This window comes from Pipistrellus kuhlii, unplaced genomic scaffold, assembly GCF_014108245.1.
Source record: "Pipistrellus kuhlii isolate mPipKuh1 unplaced genomic scaffold, mPipKuh1.p scaffold_m20_p_38, whole genome shotgun sequence".
In the NCBI taxonomy this organism is placed as follows: Eukaryota; Metazoa; Chordata; class Mammalia; order Chiroptera; family Vespertilionidae; genus Pipistrellus; species Pipistrellus kuhlii.
The window spans coordinates 2,546,632-2,563,971 of NW_023425538.1; the positions used below are offsets into that span (position 1 = coordinate 2,546,632).

Below are 17,340 nucleotides of genomic sequence, written 5' to 3' on the forward strand. Positions count from 1 at the left end.
TACTAAATTGAATGGTTGAAGTTTGAGAAGTAACAGGTATTTGCATAGTCCCAAAGTCCCTCCACATATTTAGTATAAAGAGAAAAATAGTAAATCTACAGTGGAGAGACTTGGCAGGCACCATCTAAACATTTTTTAAAAATAAAATATATTCCAATTGCAGGGTCTATTTTATAGTAGAGCACAGCTCAGCCTTCACAGCTACATTTCAGTGCTGAGCTGCACGTTGCATGTGGAGCACGTTAAACAACGCAGCTCTGCATGGACCTGCTGGCTAGACTTCTCATCACGTGCAAGGATGAATGTTGTCATTAAGGCACATTTATTTTCATGTGATTTACATACAACAGAATGCATCTCCACTCACATACCCTCAAAGAAAGCACACACGCAGCAATCACACACGGACTGTGGTGGGAAAATAGAGGCCCCAACCTCACAGCCAAATGCCTAGAACTGTGAGTCTCTTATGTGACAGGAGAAAGGACCTCGCAGAGGAAACTGAGCTTTACAGATGTTAAAAGAGAGAGGTTGTCCTGGATTGTCTGTGAGCCCCGTCTAAACACCGAGTCCTTAAAAGCAGAGCACTTTCTCCAGCTGCAGGCAGAAGGGAAACGTGGCGGAAGGATAGGCAGAGGGATGCCAGGCGCCAGAAGCATGTGACCCGTGGCTGTGGGCTCCGAGATGGAGGTCCATGTGCCAGGGCCTGCGAGAGGCTGGCAGGAGCTGGGGATGGACGCTCTCTGCAGCGGCACGGGAACCTCAGTGCCACCACTGCAGGAGGGAGGAGAATTCTGCTGAGCTTGGAGGGGGGCCTGTCCTGCCAAGGCCTCCCTAGGAGAGTCCCACCAGCCACACTGGACTGCAGCCCTGTGCCACCCCCGGTGGAGAGAGGCTGGGCCCCCTGCACTCTCCTCCCTGGAACTGTGAGATCCTAAACTTGGTGGTTGGCAGATGCTAAGCTTGGGATCCGTTGTTATGGCGGCGAGAGGAAACTGATCCGCACAATCAGACACGTGATCCCACAGCACAGGACACATCTTTTTCTTATCATTTATTTGAACAATTCTTACAAAAAGTAGAAAAATAAATACTTTATCGGGTGCGAGTTTGACAATTCACACACAAAAATGCATAAATAGTGGTGGGGTTGCAATAAATTAAGAAAGGTGGGGGTGCATAAATAAACCAAGGTGCTGGGACAGGGGCAGGTGGGCCTCAGAGTCACACACACAGGTCTCCGTCAGCCACACATTTCAGGTCACGGGCCAGGAGGCGGAAGAGGTTGGATGTGACAGAGGCTTCAAGGCAGCCACGGGATTCCTGTGGAGAGGAAAGGACAGCTCAGTGGTTGTTCACCATCTGGGCCCCACGTTGTCCCCAGAAACTGGTCCCTCCCCAGTCGCTCACCTTCTTCTCAGCCTCCTGGAGGCGGTGCAGCCATTGGTGGAGGCGGCCCAGGGGCCTGGGGCCTGTGGACTCAGCTGGGACCTGTGGGCAAAGGAGGGTGGTGAGTGAACAGGGTCTCAGACACAGGGGCACACAGGGGTGGTCAGAGCCCACAAACATGGCCCGGGAGCCCAGGGCACTCACACAGGCCTGAAGCTTGGAGTGGATATGGCGCAGCGTGAGAAGGGGCTGGTCCAGGACGTCCCCCAGGGTCGAGTTAGCCACGGCACCCAGGACCCTCCGTGTCAGGGCCAGCTCAGCCTCCAAGGCCACAGGGCGCTCCCACACCTGAGCAGGGGAGACAGACAGCTGAGGGCTGCATGTGAGAGAGGACAGGGGAGGAGGGCAGAGGGAGGACCAGGGGGAGGGGAGAGGAGAGTAGAGAGGGAAGGTCACTGTGAGCAGGTGAGGAGAAGAGGTCAGGGGCCTGCTGCACAGAGAACAGTGAGGAGGAGGAGGTGACAGGGCCACCTAAGAAGCCAGGGGAGCGGGGCCAGGTGAGGGCAGGGCTGGCTTGAGTCTCCCAACTCACCTGCAGCTGCCTCAGGTCCCAGGTCCTGGGGAATGGGTGGGAGCTGCAGCTCCGGTGCCTCAGCAGGAGGGACTCTTCCTGGAGAGCAAGGGCAGAGGTCAGCCACAGCTGCAGGGCTGGAGGGTGACCCCTGCAGGGGGTGGAGGATGGCTAGCAACAGGAGCAGGGGGCTAAGGTCCCAAAGAAGGGAGAGGCATCTCCAGTGCAGAACAAGAGTCAGCCCACAGCAGCCAGAGCAGGGGAGGCCACTGTGCGAAGGGCGGAGGCCAGCCGGGGAAGGAAGGGTGCAGGGCCACCTGGAGCCAAATGGGCCTGTGACCCACAGAGGGAAGGGTGGGGGTTCGTCCACAGCGGGGGGTGGTGGAGCCGAGATTGGGGCTGGGGGGGCGGGGAGGACACGGACTCACCAAGGCGTGCTTGGCCCTCCTGAAGGCCTTCATTTCTTGTGGGGACAGAGACTTGAACTGGGCCACGTGGCAGCCCCTTGCACCCAGGAGGGTCCTGAGGGGCGTGGGGATGGGAACTGCTCCTGTGCTGGTCAGCACCGTGCTCATCAGCATCAGCACCAGCGGGCAACACCCGGCCAGGGCTGTTAGGGAAGGATGGGCAGAAGAGGGGACAGAGAGTCAGGGGCTGAGGGTGGGGGGTGTGGGGAGTGAGGGTCATGGACAATGACATGGAGGCTCACCCAGCTTCATCCTGGTCTCTGGTCTCTGGTCTCTGGTCTCTGTCCCAGGCGGGGATCCAAGTGTCCTCTCACAGGCTGTCCCTGGAGCTCACTCAGCCCTGTTTGGTGTCTTTGGCCTGGGTCTCCTCTTCCAGGTCCCAGCCGCTGCTCAGTGTGTGTCGCTGAACTCGCAGGTCGGCTCTGATGCAATTGCTCCCTGCGCTCCATGGTGCGGCTTTTGGGCTGCACAGGCGGGCAATCCCAGCTGATGTAGGAAAAGTGAAAACACACCTGCCACTAGGGGAGGCCCCAGGCTGGGGAAGCCCGTGCAGGGCGGGGCCTGGAGCCAGGTGAGCAGCTGGAGCGAAACAGAAAGTGACACACACTCAGGCTCACCTACAGGAGGTGAGGTCCCAACCGGGTCTCAGCAGAAGGGCAGCCTCAGCCCCACAGGAGGGGCTGCCTCTCCGCAGGACACCCCTGCAGGCAGAGGGGGAGGCCCTCCAGGGCTGTGGCCACCAAGAACCTGGAACTTCTGAGAAGGAGGCTGTAGGGGAGGGGGGAGATGAAGGGAGCAGGCTGCTGCGGGCGGGAGGGGTGGTGGGGGAGAGAGTCAGCAGGACAAAGCTGCCCAGAGTTAAGAGAGGAGACCAGCTCTTCCCTCCCTCCCCACCGGGTACCGAGAAAGAGGGGGGGAGGAGGGGAGCTGACAAACATCTCAAATGTCCAGATCAGAGGCACCAGTCATAGGAGTCTCTGCAAGGGAGCAGGGAGGGGTGTGGGGTGTGGGTGTGGGTGTGGTCGGTGGGGGGGGGGGGGAGGGTAGCCTGCTTTGGCAGTGTGGCTCAACAATTGAGCATCAACCTATGAAACAGGAGGTCAGGGTTGGATCCCTGGTCAGGCACATGCCCAGATTGTGTGCTTGGTCTCCAGTAGAGGCCATGCAGAAAGCAGCTGGTCTATGATTCTCTAACCATTGATGTTTCTCTCCCTCTCTCTCTCTCTCTCTCTCTTTCTCTCTCTCTCTCTCCCTCCCTCCCTCCCTCCCTCCCTCCCTCTACTTTTCTCTCTTGCTCAAATCAATAAAAAACAATCTTTTTAATTATGTCTAATTTACAATATATTTTTATTGATTTCAGAGAGGAAGGGAGAGGGAGAGAGATAAAAACATCAATATTGAGAGAGAATCATTGATTAGCTGCCTCCTGCATTGAGTCCCCCCTGGGGAGGGAGAGAATTCCCTTGACAAAAATCAATCCAGGACCCCCCATTCCACAGACTGACAATCTATCCACTGAGCAAAGCCCACTAAGGCTAAAGATTATATATATATATATATTATTTATTTTTTATAAAGAGCATGCAGCATGGAGTTAAAGGGTCTGGGATTCAAACCTGGCTCTGCCCTCACTAGCTGTGTGACCTTGACAAAGAGCCCTGCAGTTGGCAGCAAAGACCTCTAGCCCACAGGTTGGACAAATGAAGAAGTGCACTCGTCTGTGTAAGGAGCTGTGTGTGGTTATTTAATAGAGGCCGCTGATTGAGACCACCCTAAGCCTCCACTGGAAGCTTTATAGGTGCTGCTTCAATGTACACGACTAATCCCCAAAGGAAGGATAATGAGGCCTTTGTACAGATGAGGAAACTGAGGCCACAGAGAAGTAACTTGCCCAGTCACACCCTGCTAGTGGCAGGGTCAGAGTTGAACACAAGTCACCTGATGGCCCTGGCTAGGCGTTTTTAACCAAAAAGTGCCGCTCAGAGTGATCACAGGGGAACAGCCAGTGTAGATGCAAGAATATTTAATGATGAAAGACAGAGTAGCCCATTGCTCAGGGATTTCAAATACAAAAGACACACAGGTAACAGAATTCAAAATACTGCAGTAACCTAAGGACTCCAGGCTCTTTCACTACCAAGTCCCTTAGGGCAGAGGCCTCCCCAGTGGAGAGATGCAGCGTCACAGATTCACAGAATCTCACAGGAGACGCTGAGGGCTCAAACAGGGCGTGGGAACGGCATGGACACTGGTTCTGAGCTGCTGGTGCCCAGGGAAGTAGAGCCTTGTCCACGGTGCGTGGTCCGCGCCCCCGTGGACTCAGGACTCCAGTCTCTCCAGTCTCTCCTGCCGCACAAACCTGGAGGGTCTCAGGGCGAGGCTCTCCGCAGAACCGTCCCTGCTGCCAGGGACGCGCTGTCCTCTCGGGTCCTGTCCCCGCGCTCCAGGGCGCACGCTGCGCGGCCATCCAGTTGCGGCCAAGGCCGCAGAGCCTCCTGAGCGCCCGCGCCCACTGGCTGCAGCCCTGCCCGGGCCCCAGGGAGCGCAACCCGGCCTGAGCGCGCCAGCAGCCCGCGGTCCCTCCGCAGCCGCGCTCAGAGGCAAGGCCCGGAGCGGGCCGCCAGCTTCAGGTCCCACGCGAGCAGGCGCAGGAGGTTGAAGATGATGGTGGCTTCATGGCACCCAGGCGAGTCCTGGCACCCGGGAAGGAGGCGAAGCGGGGCTGAGGTAGCCATTTCCCCCTCCGGGGTCCCAGCTGCTCCAGGGCACCGCACCCCACCCACCCAGTCCCACCCACCGCACCCCACCCACCACACCCCGCCCTGCCCAAACCGCCCCTCCCCGCGCACTCACTGCTCTCCGTCGGTGCGGACGCCTCCTGGGTGCCCGCGGACCCTTCCTCGAGGAGCCTGGCCGCACCAGCTGGAGCTGCAGGGGGCACAGGAGGTAAACGAAGGAGCCCAGGCACCGTCTCCCACCGGCCCGGCCCACGTGCCCCAGCCCCGCCCTCGGACCCCAGCGGGACGCGGACTGTGCCTGGACGGTGGGCTCCGCGCACAGAGGAGAGCGGCGGCCCGGCTGCGGGCGGGGCGCAGACACGCGGCGGGGACACTCACGCAGGCCTCCACGTCCCTCCGCGCCGACGCCAGCAGCTCCAGGGTGGGGGCGACGCCGGGAAACAGCTCGGGGCTGGGCAGGCTGCTCAGCACGGCCTGGGCGTCCGAGAGGCCCCGGGCCACCAGGCGGAGCCCCGCGCACGACTGCGGGGACCCGGCGAGTTAGAGACGCCGCCACCGGGCCCGGCCCGCCCGCCCCCACCGCCCCGCGCCCCGCGGCCTCACCCCGGGCAGCCGGGGGTCCCTCCGCGGGCGGAAGGAGCAGTTCCAAGGCCTCCAGCTCCGCGTCTCTTCCTCCTGGCGGCACAATGAGGGGCTGAGGCTGTGCCCTCGCCTGTGCCTGAGGCGCGGGCAGCTAGGGATCCCTGCCCGGAATCCCCTGCCGGTCCAGGATGGACGCGCGTGCTGTGCGCGGAGCCACAGAGCCCGCTGAGGACCAAAGGGGAGTGACTTGCACCCCTGCGGAGCGCACACCCGGACAGGAGCGGGTCCGCCTGGGGGCGCCCTTAGCGAATGGTCCGCCTGGGGGTGCCTTTAGGCGCTGTCTGAGCTCAGGTGCCTCTGGTCAGAACTGAGACCCTGAGGTCCAACATGCGCCTGCTTGAAGCCAAGATGCCAGGCCCCTGGGGATGGGGACCAGGATCCCGACCCCGCAGGACCAGCGTCCCTGGGACTGGGGTGTGGGAGTCACTCACGTAGTGGTCCCTCAGCGCCCTGACCGCCTCCAGCGCCCTGGGGTCCAACCAGCGGTAGTGAGAGAGGGAGCAGCGCCTGGGTTCAGTCACAGCGGGGTCCACCGCCACGTGCACGGTCACCAGGACCCACAGCCCCACGGTCACCGCGGCTGCACCACGGGGTCTCATCTCTGCTCCTGCACAAAGCCAGGGGCGTCGGGCAGGCCGAGGGGAAGGCCCGGGCCCAGCCCCTGCTCCTGCTCCACTGGCAGGGGAGGGTGTCAGGGGGCCGGCTAGGAGCACCCGCAGGGGGAGAGAGGCTGAGGGCCCTGAGCCCCCTCCTCCCTCAGCCCCTCTCCCCTCACTGCTCACCTGCAATGGGGCCTCCGTGCTGGCGCTGGGCTTGCCTTCCGCTGTCCCCTGCCAGCTGACAGCGTGTTGTCCACCTTGGACAGCGGTGTTTGCACCTCCATGGCCGCTTTTATGAGCCTGGCTGAGGAATGGTGAGCGGCTGGGCTTCCCCGTTCAGAGTGAGTTTCCGAACATCATTGCTGGACGCTGGCCCAGTGGGATGCTGGCTGAGGACTTGGCCTGCCTGTCCCGAGGTGCCAGCACTGGCTCTGCCCTAACCAGCCTTACACAACTGCTTGTTTATTTTTTTTCTGGACATCTGTTTGTCTTTTCTGCCTGTGTTGGTTTTTCTTTTGCACTCTAGGAATGAACCAAAGATACACGTTTCCTTATCTTCCAAGGTACCTTGGCATAGGTGCCCGTACAAAGATCTGCCTGGAGTTGGTACTGGGGGTTTCCAGCCTCTCTCTTTCATTACATTTCTGCCTGGCTTTTTCTCTTTTCTTTCTTTGTCAGCGTGATTATTTCTCCTTCTGTTCTCACATCTAGGTTGTTTACAAACTCTCTCTGGTGTCCATAGTCTGTTATTAAATTGTATTTCTTCCTTTACCAATTAATTTCTTAACCATAGGGACACATTGTTAGGTGATTCCATCCTGTGCGGGCCTCACACAGAGACGATGCCGCCTGTACTACACACCTAGGCTGCAAACCTGTAGCCTATTGCTCCTTGGCTGCAAACCTGGATAGCGTATTTCTGTATTGAATATTGTAGCAATTATAACACGGTGGTTTTTTTATGTTTTCTAAACCTAGGAAAGGTCCAGTAAGAATATTGTATAAAAAGATAAAATTGGCTCACCTACATAGGGGACTTACGATGAATGGAACTTGTAGGACTGGAAGTTGCCCAAGGGGGTCAGTGAGTGAGAGTTGATGGAGTGAAGGCCTGGGACACTGCTGCCCGCTACTGTACATACACAACACTGCCCACTCGGACTACACTAATTCATTTTCCCTCAGTGCTCATTTAACGTTAGTTTACTGTAACTTTTACTTTGTAAACTTTTAAAAAGAACTTTAACTTTTCTAGTCTTTTTAACAACACTTAGCTTAAAACACACATTGTACAGCTATACAAAAATATATTCTTTTTTTATATCTTTATTCTGTAAGTTTTTTCTGTTTATTTGTTTTCTTTGCTTTTTAATTTTTCTTATTAAAGACTAAGACAGAAACACACACATTACCCTGGGTCTACATTAGGGTTGGGGAGCCTTTTTTCTGCCAATAGCCATTTGGATATTTTGACATCATTCTCGGCCCATACACAATTATCAACTTAAAAATTGCCTGCTGTATTTGGTCTAACATTTAAAAAAAATTTTATTTATTTTTTACAGAGAGGAAGAGAGAGGGATAGAGTTAGAAACATCGATGAGAGAGAATCATCGATCAGCTGCCTCTTGCACACCCCCTACTGGGGATGTACCCACAACCAAGGTACATGCCCTTGACCGGAATCGAACCTGGGACCTTTCAGTCCGCAGGCTGACGCTCTATCCACTGAGCCAAACCGGTTTCGGCTTGGTCTAACATTTAATGAACTCACTCCTAATACCTTGGCAGGGCCAGACCAAATGATTTCGTGGGCCTTCTACCGCCCTTAGCATGATGTTCCCCACCCCCCGTCTACAGTCAGGGTTATCAATATCACTTTCTACCACCTCCTCACCTCATCCCACTGGAAGGTCTTCAGGTCAATAACATATGGGGCTGATAGCAATGACTTCTTCTGGAATAACCTCCTGAAGGACCTGTCTGATGCTCTTCTTGAGGAGGTGCCAGTCATTTCAAAAATATGCCTTGATGCCTTGTTTGGTTTGTTTGCTTCTTTTTTTTTAAAATCATAGATTTGCTTGTAAGCAGATAATGCATCATGAACATTTCTCTCTATGAAAACAATACAGAGTTCGGGTCCATGTTTTTAAATCTGCTAAGGGGCTTGTTGGGCTCTGAAAAGCTTGTTAAAATCTTCACTGTGAATTTTGGGGGTTCGTCTTCATTTTCTTCTCCTGTAGTTCCCTTTTCTCTTCTTCAGCCATTAGTTCCTGTTTCAGTTCCAACAAGTCCTCATTAATCAGTTCCTAGGAACCACCTCAATATCACTCTCAATGTCAACCTCCCCCAACCCAGGTGAAGGTTATTTGCCATCTTAATTGCTGTCTTGTGGATTTTTGCAACCTCGTCATCCTTAGCAAATCCTTTGAAGTCATGGGTGTCTTCCAGATGCCAGTCATACAATCCTTGGTGATATCACCCCAAGTCCAAGCAAAGTTCTTGATACAGTCATAGGCGTTGTATCAGTGTCTTCCTCAAAGGTCCTTAAGAGCTACTATAATTCCTTGATCTGTTGCCTGGACCAAAGAGTGACATTTGGAGGGAGAAACACTACTTGATATTGGGGTGAAATCACCAATAAAAGGAGGATGTCTGGGAGCACTATCAAATAGTAAGCAAAGTCTTGAAAGGTCTGTTATTCTCCAAAGATACTTTTCCATTTGCCAGCATAGCAATTCAGGAGGGCACCTTGGAAGAGGAGCTGGGTCATTCATGACTTTTGTACTGCTGTGGTTGGTGTGCTTGTCCCATTGATATATTGATGTCTTCACAGGCAAAGATGATGGTATTGGTAGGAGGGATTATTAGGACATGATAATAATCTTTTAAAGGGAAATCACAAAGCTCCCAAGCACCTTCCCCCATGTGAGCAGAACTTGGCTTCCTGTAAGAGGTCCTCCCCTGATCATGCTGGCACCCTGATCTTGGACTTCTCAGCCTCCAGAACTGAGAAATAAGCCACCAGCCTGTGGTGTTTTGTTATAGCAGCCCAACTGGTAAGAGACAAATGCTGTTCTTATAGAAAATTTCCTGTGACCCGCTGTTAGAGATGCCTATTCTATTACAAAAACTGCTTCAACAGACTATGAAATCTCAGAGGGATGGTGGGGATGGGAGGGCAAAGGTGGGAAGAGATCAACCAAAGAACTTGTATGTGTATTTGGATAAACCGTGACACAGACATTAGGGTGGTGAAGTCTTGGGGCAATGGAGGGGAGGGCTAAAAGGTTTCAAAGGAGCTGGGGGAAGGGAGGATATGTAATACTTTCAACAATAAAGATTTTAAAAAAGAATTTAACAACAACAAAAGCTCTGGATAACTTTCTTCTTATGAGTACAACTCAAACACGCTCTAGGAACTGGATCACTCCTGAGACCGGTAGGAATGTGAAAAGGGAACAGCCACTCTGAAAACCAGCTTGGCCGTTTCTTATAAAACTAAACAGGCAACTGCTAGTCAACCCAACAGCTGCAATCCTGCACATTTATTGCAGAGGAAAAAAAAACCTTATGACTACCTAATAATCTGAATGCCGTGTTTATAGTGGCAGTTATTAGTAATTGTCTCAAATCTAGAAATGTCCTTCAGAAAGGGAATGGTTAAACTCTGATGCTTCTATACCATGAAACAGGAATGGACAATTGATATACAAAACAACCTAAATGAACATCCAGGAATATTCACTCAATCGCGTATGAATGATCCAGTTTCTCTGCATTCTCACCAATATTGGATGATGCCACTATGTTTTATTTTAGCCATGTTGCTGGATGTGTAATGATACCTCATGTGGTTTTAATTTGCATTTCTCTAATGGCACCTTTTCATGTGCTATTTTCCATCTGTGAAACTTCTTTGGTAAAATGTGTCTTCATGTATTTTGTCCATCTTCCAATTGGATTGTTTAAATTTTTACTGCTGAGTTTTTAATTTATTCTAGATACCAGTCCTTTGTCAAGTAGGTGGTTTGCAAATATTTTCTCACAGTCTTTAGCTCATCTTTCCATCCTCTTAAGATGATCTTTCACAGAGGCAAAATTTTGGTTCAAATTCAGTTTATGGATTGAGCCCTTTGCGCCAAGTCTGAAAACCCTTTTCCTAACCCTAGATTCTAAAAATGTTATCACAATTTTAATAAAAGTATTATAGCATTATATTATACATTAAGTCCATAATCCATTTGGAGGTCATTTTTAGTTTAAGTGTGGGCTTTGAGTCCAGGTTCATTTTTTAGATTATGGCTGTCTCACTGCTCCAGCACCATTTGTTGAAAAGGCTACTCTTCTCCATTGAGTTGCTTTTGCATGTGTGAATCTTTCTAAACACATGTAATGTCACACCAAGTGTATTGTTCAGTAACTTACTTTTTTCACTTTGTAAAATGCCTTAAAGATTTTCCCACTGAAACTGGTTGGGCTCAGTGGATAGAGCGTTGGCCTGCAGACTGAAGATTCACAGGTTCGATTCAGGTTAAGGACATATGCCTTGGTTGCAGGCACATCCCCAGGGGTGTGTGTGTGCAGAAGGCAGCTGATTAATGTTTCTCTCTTATCGATGTTTCTAACTCTCTATCTCCCTTCCTCTCTGTAAAAAAAATCAATAAAATATATTTGGAAAAAAAAGTTTTTCCTATGTCCATTCCTATAGATCTACTTCATCCTATGTAACTGCTGTAGGTCTAGTTTTACGTGGGGTTCATGAACCACCTCTGCAATTTCAGGGAAGAGTGGACTCGCATGGGGAAATGGATTCTTTTCTTCACTAACCTTTAACTGAAACTTCATCTTTCTTTCCTTTATGAATGTAACAATAATAGCAATATACCACAATCTATATATATATATAAAATGTTAATGCTAAGTGTCCAAATCTAACTAGTCACTTTGACACACACTGATCACCAGGGGGCAGACACTTAACACAGGAGTTGCTGTGTCTCACACCGGCCATTTACAGAGAAACCGCACCATGAACCTGGCACCCACAAAGCAACACTTCGCTTTTCCCAAGTGGGACACAGGCCCCCATCACCACTCCAGAGAGACACCCTACCAAATCACAGCCAGTGCTGCCGAGACCCCAATGCACAAAATGCAGCCCATAGCCCAGCCCAGCCTGGAAACAGTGGTTGTGGGCACTGGGTAATGACAGGTAATGACATCACTGTAGCAATGCCTGGCTTCCTCTCCCTAGCTACTAGCCTCCTTGGAGTTTCTTCAGCCCAGGAACACGACTTGCTTTATATCCAGGTGGAAACATTTTACATTTTAAACAAATGTCTATGAGCATTTTCCCATGCCTCATTTCATTTGATCCTCACAGAAATCCTGGAGTAGGTAGATGGGAGACTCGATAGAATCTTATTTTCTTTTCATTAGTCGAAAAAAATGGAGATTTAGAAAGTTTAGAAACTTGACCCGACTGAAAAGAAGAAATGACTTCATGTTTTCTCACTATGCAGAATATAGTCAAACATTGCTGCAGTTAAATATTTCAACCTTCCTTCTCCCTGCATGATCTACAATTATAATCTGCTTCATGTTGATATTTATTGCTGTGTTGCTAACAATTACCTGAAAGAGAAGTTGGGGTGCTTCACTGGGCTGGAAAAAGTTTAGCTAAATCAAAAAGCAGGTCTAATTAAGCAATTATCTTTTTCATAGTCCTGTGTATTTAATATTATGCATTTAAGAACATATCTGAGCCAATAAGTGATTATAACAAAGTGGAAGGATGCAGTGTTAATGTACAAAAGGCCATTGCTTGTTTGTATAACAGCAATGAACAACTTGAATTTGAAATAACAAACACCATTTACATTTGTTCTCTCGAGGTGAAATACCTAGATACAAATCTGACAAAATATGAACAAACTCTAGATGAGAACAACTACAAAACTCTGTGAAAGTAATCAAAGATCTAAAAATAGACCTATTCCACCCAAGCATATGGATAGGAAGACTCAATATTGTCAAAATGTCATTTCTTCCAATTTAATCTATATATTCAATACAATCCAATAAAAAGCCTAGCAAGTTAGTTTATGGATACTGGCAAACTGAAAATTTACACAGAAATTCAAATAACCCAGAATAACTAACACAACATTAAAGGATAAGACCAAAGGTGGAGGGCTAATATTACCTTATGTCAAAACTTATTCTAAAGCTACCATAATCAAGACAGTGTGGTACTGAAAAAAAGAAAGATAAATCAATGGAACAGAATGGAGAGTTCAGGAGTAGACCCACATAAATATAATTGACTGATCTTTGAGGAAAAAAGCAAAGACAATTCACTGGAGAAAGGATAGTCTTTTCAGCAAATGGTATTGAAACAACAGGACATTCACCTGCACAGAACGTGAATCTGGATACAGACCTTACATGTTTCATGAAAATTAACTCAAAATGTACAATGGGCCTAAATGTAAAGTGCAAAACTATAAAACTAGAATACAACAGAGGGGAAAATGGGGACACCCACTTGGGCTTGCTTGGATACACCGAAAGCATAATCAATGAAAGGGAGAAATTTATGAGTATGAATTCATCCAAGTGTAAATACTCAGTTCTATGAAGGACACTGTTAAGAGAATAAAAATATTGCTCCCTCCCTCTTTCCGGCCTTGTTAACCATGGCTTTAACAAAATACCCAAAGTGATATCAATGCTCACCAAAGGGGATTGGTTATTAAATGACCTGCAGAATGAGGGCCTTCATAGCAGTATATATTGGGACATCTTCAATTGCCCCCCCCAGGCCCATCTTTCCACTCTTTTACTCTGCTCTGGGCCCCAGGAGGCTGTCCTTTGACCTTCATCAGGTGCAGCCAATTGGGAGCTAGCACTAGGACTGGGAAGAGGGGAAGGAGACTGTTCTTTGAGAGGTCCGGCTGGCTTCTTCCCTTTAGGGCCACCACAAGTCCTCTGTTTCCTTGACCTGTGCACAGGACTCTCTCCTCAGCTCAGGTAACCACTCCCTCCCCTCTCTCTTGCCTTCAGGCTGAGAGATGACAGATACCCTCCCAGGAAGGCCCCAAGGCCTTGCACTACCTCCTGTCCTTTCCCTTTATTATCCAATCCCTTTGTAAATACTCCTGGTATTAAACTCACCTCAAATTATCCTAAATGGATTGGGCCATCAGTTTTCTGCTGGGGATCCTAACTGACACAGCTTGATAAAGATCTGGTAAATGCAAATGAGACACAAAAAGCAGGCAACCACACTTGACAGCCTGGTTCCATTTTGGCAGAAATTGTTCATGGGGGGAAGGGGGGAAAAGTAATAGCTACTAATTGTTAAAAAGAATGACCCCCAAGAAGGTTTATTGAGGACTTCCTTTCATTCTCCAAGTTGGATCTTTTTGTATGGACTGAATCTTTGCAATGAATGAGCTGCTTTGGCACAAATAAATATATGTAAAATTTTTACACATTGGAAAAATTATTCCAGATGTGAGATGAAGCGAGAGAATTACGTGAAGTTATAGGTGTTTCCCCCCTCCCCTCTTTTATGCACTTTTGTATTTTTCAGGCTTTAGTCATAAGCCTGCATTGTTAATTTTGTCAGAAAAAGAAATAATAGATTTTATTTTTAAACTAAAACAGGAGATTGATCCAGACAAACAGAAAGAGACATGGAGACCCTGGCTTGCTTATCTGTTGAAAGAGGAATGAGAGAGATAGAGTAGACAAAGATGAGACAGAGTGGGAAGAAGAGACAAGACAAAACAGAAGGCACACACAGAGGGAAGACAGAGAGATGGAATGAGATGAAAACACAGATAGAGGAAAGTTGAGTCAGATATTTAGGAGCAAATACAGCAAAGATAAGAAGCTCTAAACCCCGGGCAGTATGTGGGTGCACATGCTCCCTCTGACACTCACTGCAAAGGGAAAAGTTCCTTCACATCAGGTGCCTCCTTTCTCTTCTCCATAAAGCAGAAGTGATCCTAGGACACCACTGGGAGAGTCCCTTTGGATAATTAAATGCGATGTCTGTATCAATTACTTAGAACAGCACCCACTACACACTAAGCACTAATAAGGACTCATTATTATATTAAATAGAGAAAAGGACGAGGAAGTTGATGAAAAGAGAGGATGAAAGGAGAGCTAGTGACAGAGAATGGGGCCGGAGCCAGTGCTGGCACACCAGGACAGGCAGGCCAAGTCCTCAGGCCTAAGCCAGCATTCCACTGGGCCAGCGTCCAGCAATGATGTTCGGAAACTCACCCTGAACGGGAAAGCCCAGCCGCTCACCATTCCTCAGCCAGGCTCATAAAAGCGGCCATGGAGGTGCAGACACCGCTGTCCAAGGTGGACAACACGCTGTCAGCTGGCAGGGGACAGCGGAAGGCAAGCCCAGCGCCAGCACGGAGGCCCCATTGCAGGTGAGCAGTGAGGGGAGAGGGGCTGAGGGAGGAGGGGTCTCAGGGCCCTCAGCCTCTCTCCCCCTGCGGGTGCTCCTAGCCGGCCCCCTGACACCCTCCCCTGCCAGTGGAGCAGGAGCAGGGGCTGGGCCCGGGCCTTCCCCTCGGCCTGCCCGACGCCCCTGGCTTTGTGCAGGAGCAGAGATGAGACCCCGTGGTGCAGCCGCGGTGTCCGTGGGGCTGTGGGTCCTGGTGACCGTGCACGTGGCGGTGGACCCCGCTGTGACTGAACCCAGGCGCTGCTCCCTCTCTCACTACCGCTGGTTGGACCCCAGGGCGCTGGAGGCGGTCAGGGCGCTGAGGGACCACTACGTGAGTGACTCCCACACCCCAGTCCCAGGGACGCTGGTCCTGCGGGGTCGGGATCCTGGTCCCCATCTCCAGGGCCCTGGCATCCTGGCTTTCACGCAGGCGCATGTTGGACCTCAGGGTCTCAGTTCTGACCAGAGGCACCTGAGCTCAGACAGCGCCTTCCTGCCATTCGCTAAGGGCGCCCCCAGGCGGACCGGCTCCTGTCCGGGTGCGCGCTCCGCAGGGGTGCACGTCACTCCCCTTTGGTCCTCAGCGGGCTCTGTGGGTCCGCACACAGCACGCGCGTCCATCCTGGACCGGCAGGGGGTTCCGGGCAGGGATCCCTAGCTGCCCGCGCCTCAGGCACAGGCGAGGGCACAGCCTCAGCCCCTCATTGTGCCGCCAGGAGGAAGAGACGCGGAGCTGGAGGCCTTGGAACTGCTCCTTCCGCCCGCGGAGGGACCCCCGGCTGCCCGGGGTGAGGCCGCGGGGCGCGGGGCGGTGGGGGCGAGCGGGCCGGGCCGGGCCGGGTGGCGGCGTCTCTAACTCGCCGGGTCCCCGCAGTCGTGCGCGGGGCTCCGCCTGGTGGCCCGGGGCCTCTCGGACGCCCAGGCCGTGCTGAGCAGCCTGCCCAGCCCCGAGCTGTTTCCCGGCGTCGCCCCCACCCTGGAGCTGCTGGCGTCGGCGCGGAGGGACGTGGAGGCCTGCGTGAGTGTCCCCGCCGCGTGTCTGCGCCCCGCCCGCAGCCGGGCCGCCGCTCTCCTCTGTGCGCGGAGCCCACCGTCCAGGCACAGTCCGCGTCCTGCTGGGGTCCGAGGGCGGGGCTGGGGCGCGTGGGCCGGGCCGGTGGGAGACGGTGCCTGGGCTCCTTCGTTTACCTCCTGTGCCCCCTGCAGCTCCAGCTGGTGCGGCCAGGCTCCTCGAGGAAGGCCCCGCGGGCACTCAGGAGGTGTCTGCACTGGCGGAGAGAGGTGAGTGCCCGGGGCTGGGCGGGGCCGGTGTGGTGGGTGAGGTGGGCGGAGCGGGGCGGGGCGGGGCGGGGCGGGGTCGGTGGGGTGCGGTGGGGTGCAATGCGGTGAAGCAGCTGGGACCCGGGATCCCTGAGGGGGAAATGGCTGCCTCAGCCCCGCTTCGTCTCCTTCCCGGGTGCCAGGACTCGCCTTGGTGCCATGAAGCCACCATCATCTTCAACCTCCTGCGCCTGCTCGCGTGGGACCTGAAGCTGGCGGCGCTCCGGGCCTTGCCTCTGAGCGCGGCTGCGGAGGGACCGCGGGCTGCTGGCGGCGCTCAGGCCGGGCTGCGCTCCCTGGGGCCTCAAGAGGCTCTGCGGCCCCGGCCGCACCTGGATGGCCGCGCTGCGTGCGCCCTGGAGCGCGGGGACAGGACCCGAGAGGACAGCGCGTCCCTGGCAGCAGGAACGGTTCTGCGGAGAGCCTGGCCCTGAGACCCTCCAGGGTCTGTGCGGCAGGAGAGACTGGAGAGACTGGAGTCCTGAGTCCACGGGGGCGCGGACCACGCACCGTGGACAAGGCTCTACTTCCCTGGGCACCAGCAGCGCAGAACCAATGTCCATGCCGTTCCCACGCCCTGTTTGAGCCCTCAGCGTCTCCTGTGAGATTCTGTGAATCTGTGACGCTGCATCTCTCCACTGGGGAGGCCTCTGCCCTAAGGGACTTGGTAGTGAAAGGGCCTGGAGTCCTTAGGTTACTGCAGTATTTTGGATTCTGTTACCTGTGTGTCTTTTGTATTTGAAATCCCTGAGCAATGGGCTACTCTGTCTTTCATTATTAAATATTCTTGCATCTACACTGGCTGTTCCCCTGTGATCACTCTGAGTGGCACTTTTTGGTTAAAAACGCCTAGCCAGGGCATCAGGTGACTTGAGTTCAGCTCTGACCCTGCCACTAGCATAGTGTGACTGGGCAGGTTACTTCTCTGTGGCCTCAGTTTCCTCACCTAAGCAATGGCCTCATTATCCTTCCTTTGTGGATGAGTCGTGTACATTGAAGCAGCACCTATAAAGCTTCCAGTGGAGGCTTAGGGTGGTCTCAATCAGCAGCCTCTATTAAATAACCACACACACCTCCTTACACAGACGAGTGCACTTCTTCATTTGTGCAACCTGTGGGCTAGAGGTCTTTGCTG

General features: G+C 52.4%; 2 protein-coding genes across 2 annotated transcripts; both read right to left on the reverse strand.

The window, feature by feature from the left end:
• Nucleotides 1-1,042: 1,042 nt before the first annotated feature.
• On the reverse strand, nt 1,043-3,159 carry LOC118702431 (interferon lambda-3-like). The gene is made up of 6 exons (XM_036408333.1): nt 2,670-3,159; nt 2,389-2,570; nt 1,982-2,059; nt 1,594-1,737; nt 1,411-1,491; nt 1,043-1,323 (listed from the first exon to the last, which is right to left on the reverse strand). The coding sequence occupies exons 1-6, from the start codon at nt 2,677-2,679 to the stop codon at nt 1,225-1,227; spliced, it is 594 nt and encodes a 197-aa protein (XP_036264226.1). The 5' UTR covers nt 2,680-3,159; the 3' UTR covers nt 1,043-1,224.
• A 1,822-nt stretch (nt 3,160-4,981) lies between these two features.
• Nucleotides 4,982-6,406, reverse strand: LOC118702430 (interferon lambda-4). Its single transcript, XM_036408332.2, has 5 exons — nt 6,239-6,406; nt 5,769-5,840; nt 5,544-5,687; nt 5,281-5,355; nt 4,982-5,120 (listed from the first exon to the last, which is right to left on the reverse strand). The coding sequence occupies exons 1-5, from the start codon at nt 6,404-6,406 to the stop codon at nt 5,022-5,024; spliced, it is 558 nt and encodes a 185-aa protein (XP_036264225.1). The 3' UTR covers nt 4,982-5,021.
• Between the last annotated feature and the right edge of the window lie 10,934 nt (nt 6,407-17,340).

What these genes read in the sequence shown, in the direction of transcription:
- LOC118702431 (XM_036408333.1), bottom strand. An exon ending in ACTCCAAGCTTCAGGCCTGT is followed by an intron (nt 1,492 to 1,593) that starts GTGAGTGCCCTG and finishes CTTTGCCCACAG; the next exon opens with GTCCCAGCTGAGTCCACAGG. An exon ending in TCCAGGAGGCTGAGAAGAAG is followed by an intron (nt 1,324 to 1,410) that starts GTGAGCGACTGG and finishes TCCTCTCCACAG; the next exon opens with GAATCCCGTGGCTGCCTTGA.
- LOC118702430 (XM_036408332.2), bottom strand. Translation starts at nt 6,406, where the DNA reads ATGAGACCCCGTGGTGCAGCCGCGGTGACCGTGGGGCTGTGGGTCCTG. An exon ending in GGGCGCTGAGGGACCACTAC is followed by an intron (nt 5,841 to 6,238) that starts GTGAGTGACTCC and finishes TTGTGCCGCCAG; the next exon opens with GAGGAAGAGACGCGGAGCTG. An exon ending in GGAGGGACGTGGAGGCCTGC is followed by an intron (nt 5,356 to 5,543) that starts GTGAGTGTCCCC and finishes TGCCCCCTGCAG; the next exon opens with CTCCAGCTGGTGCGGCCAGG.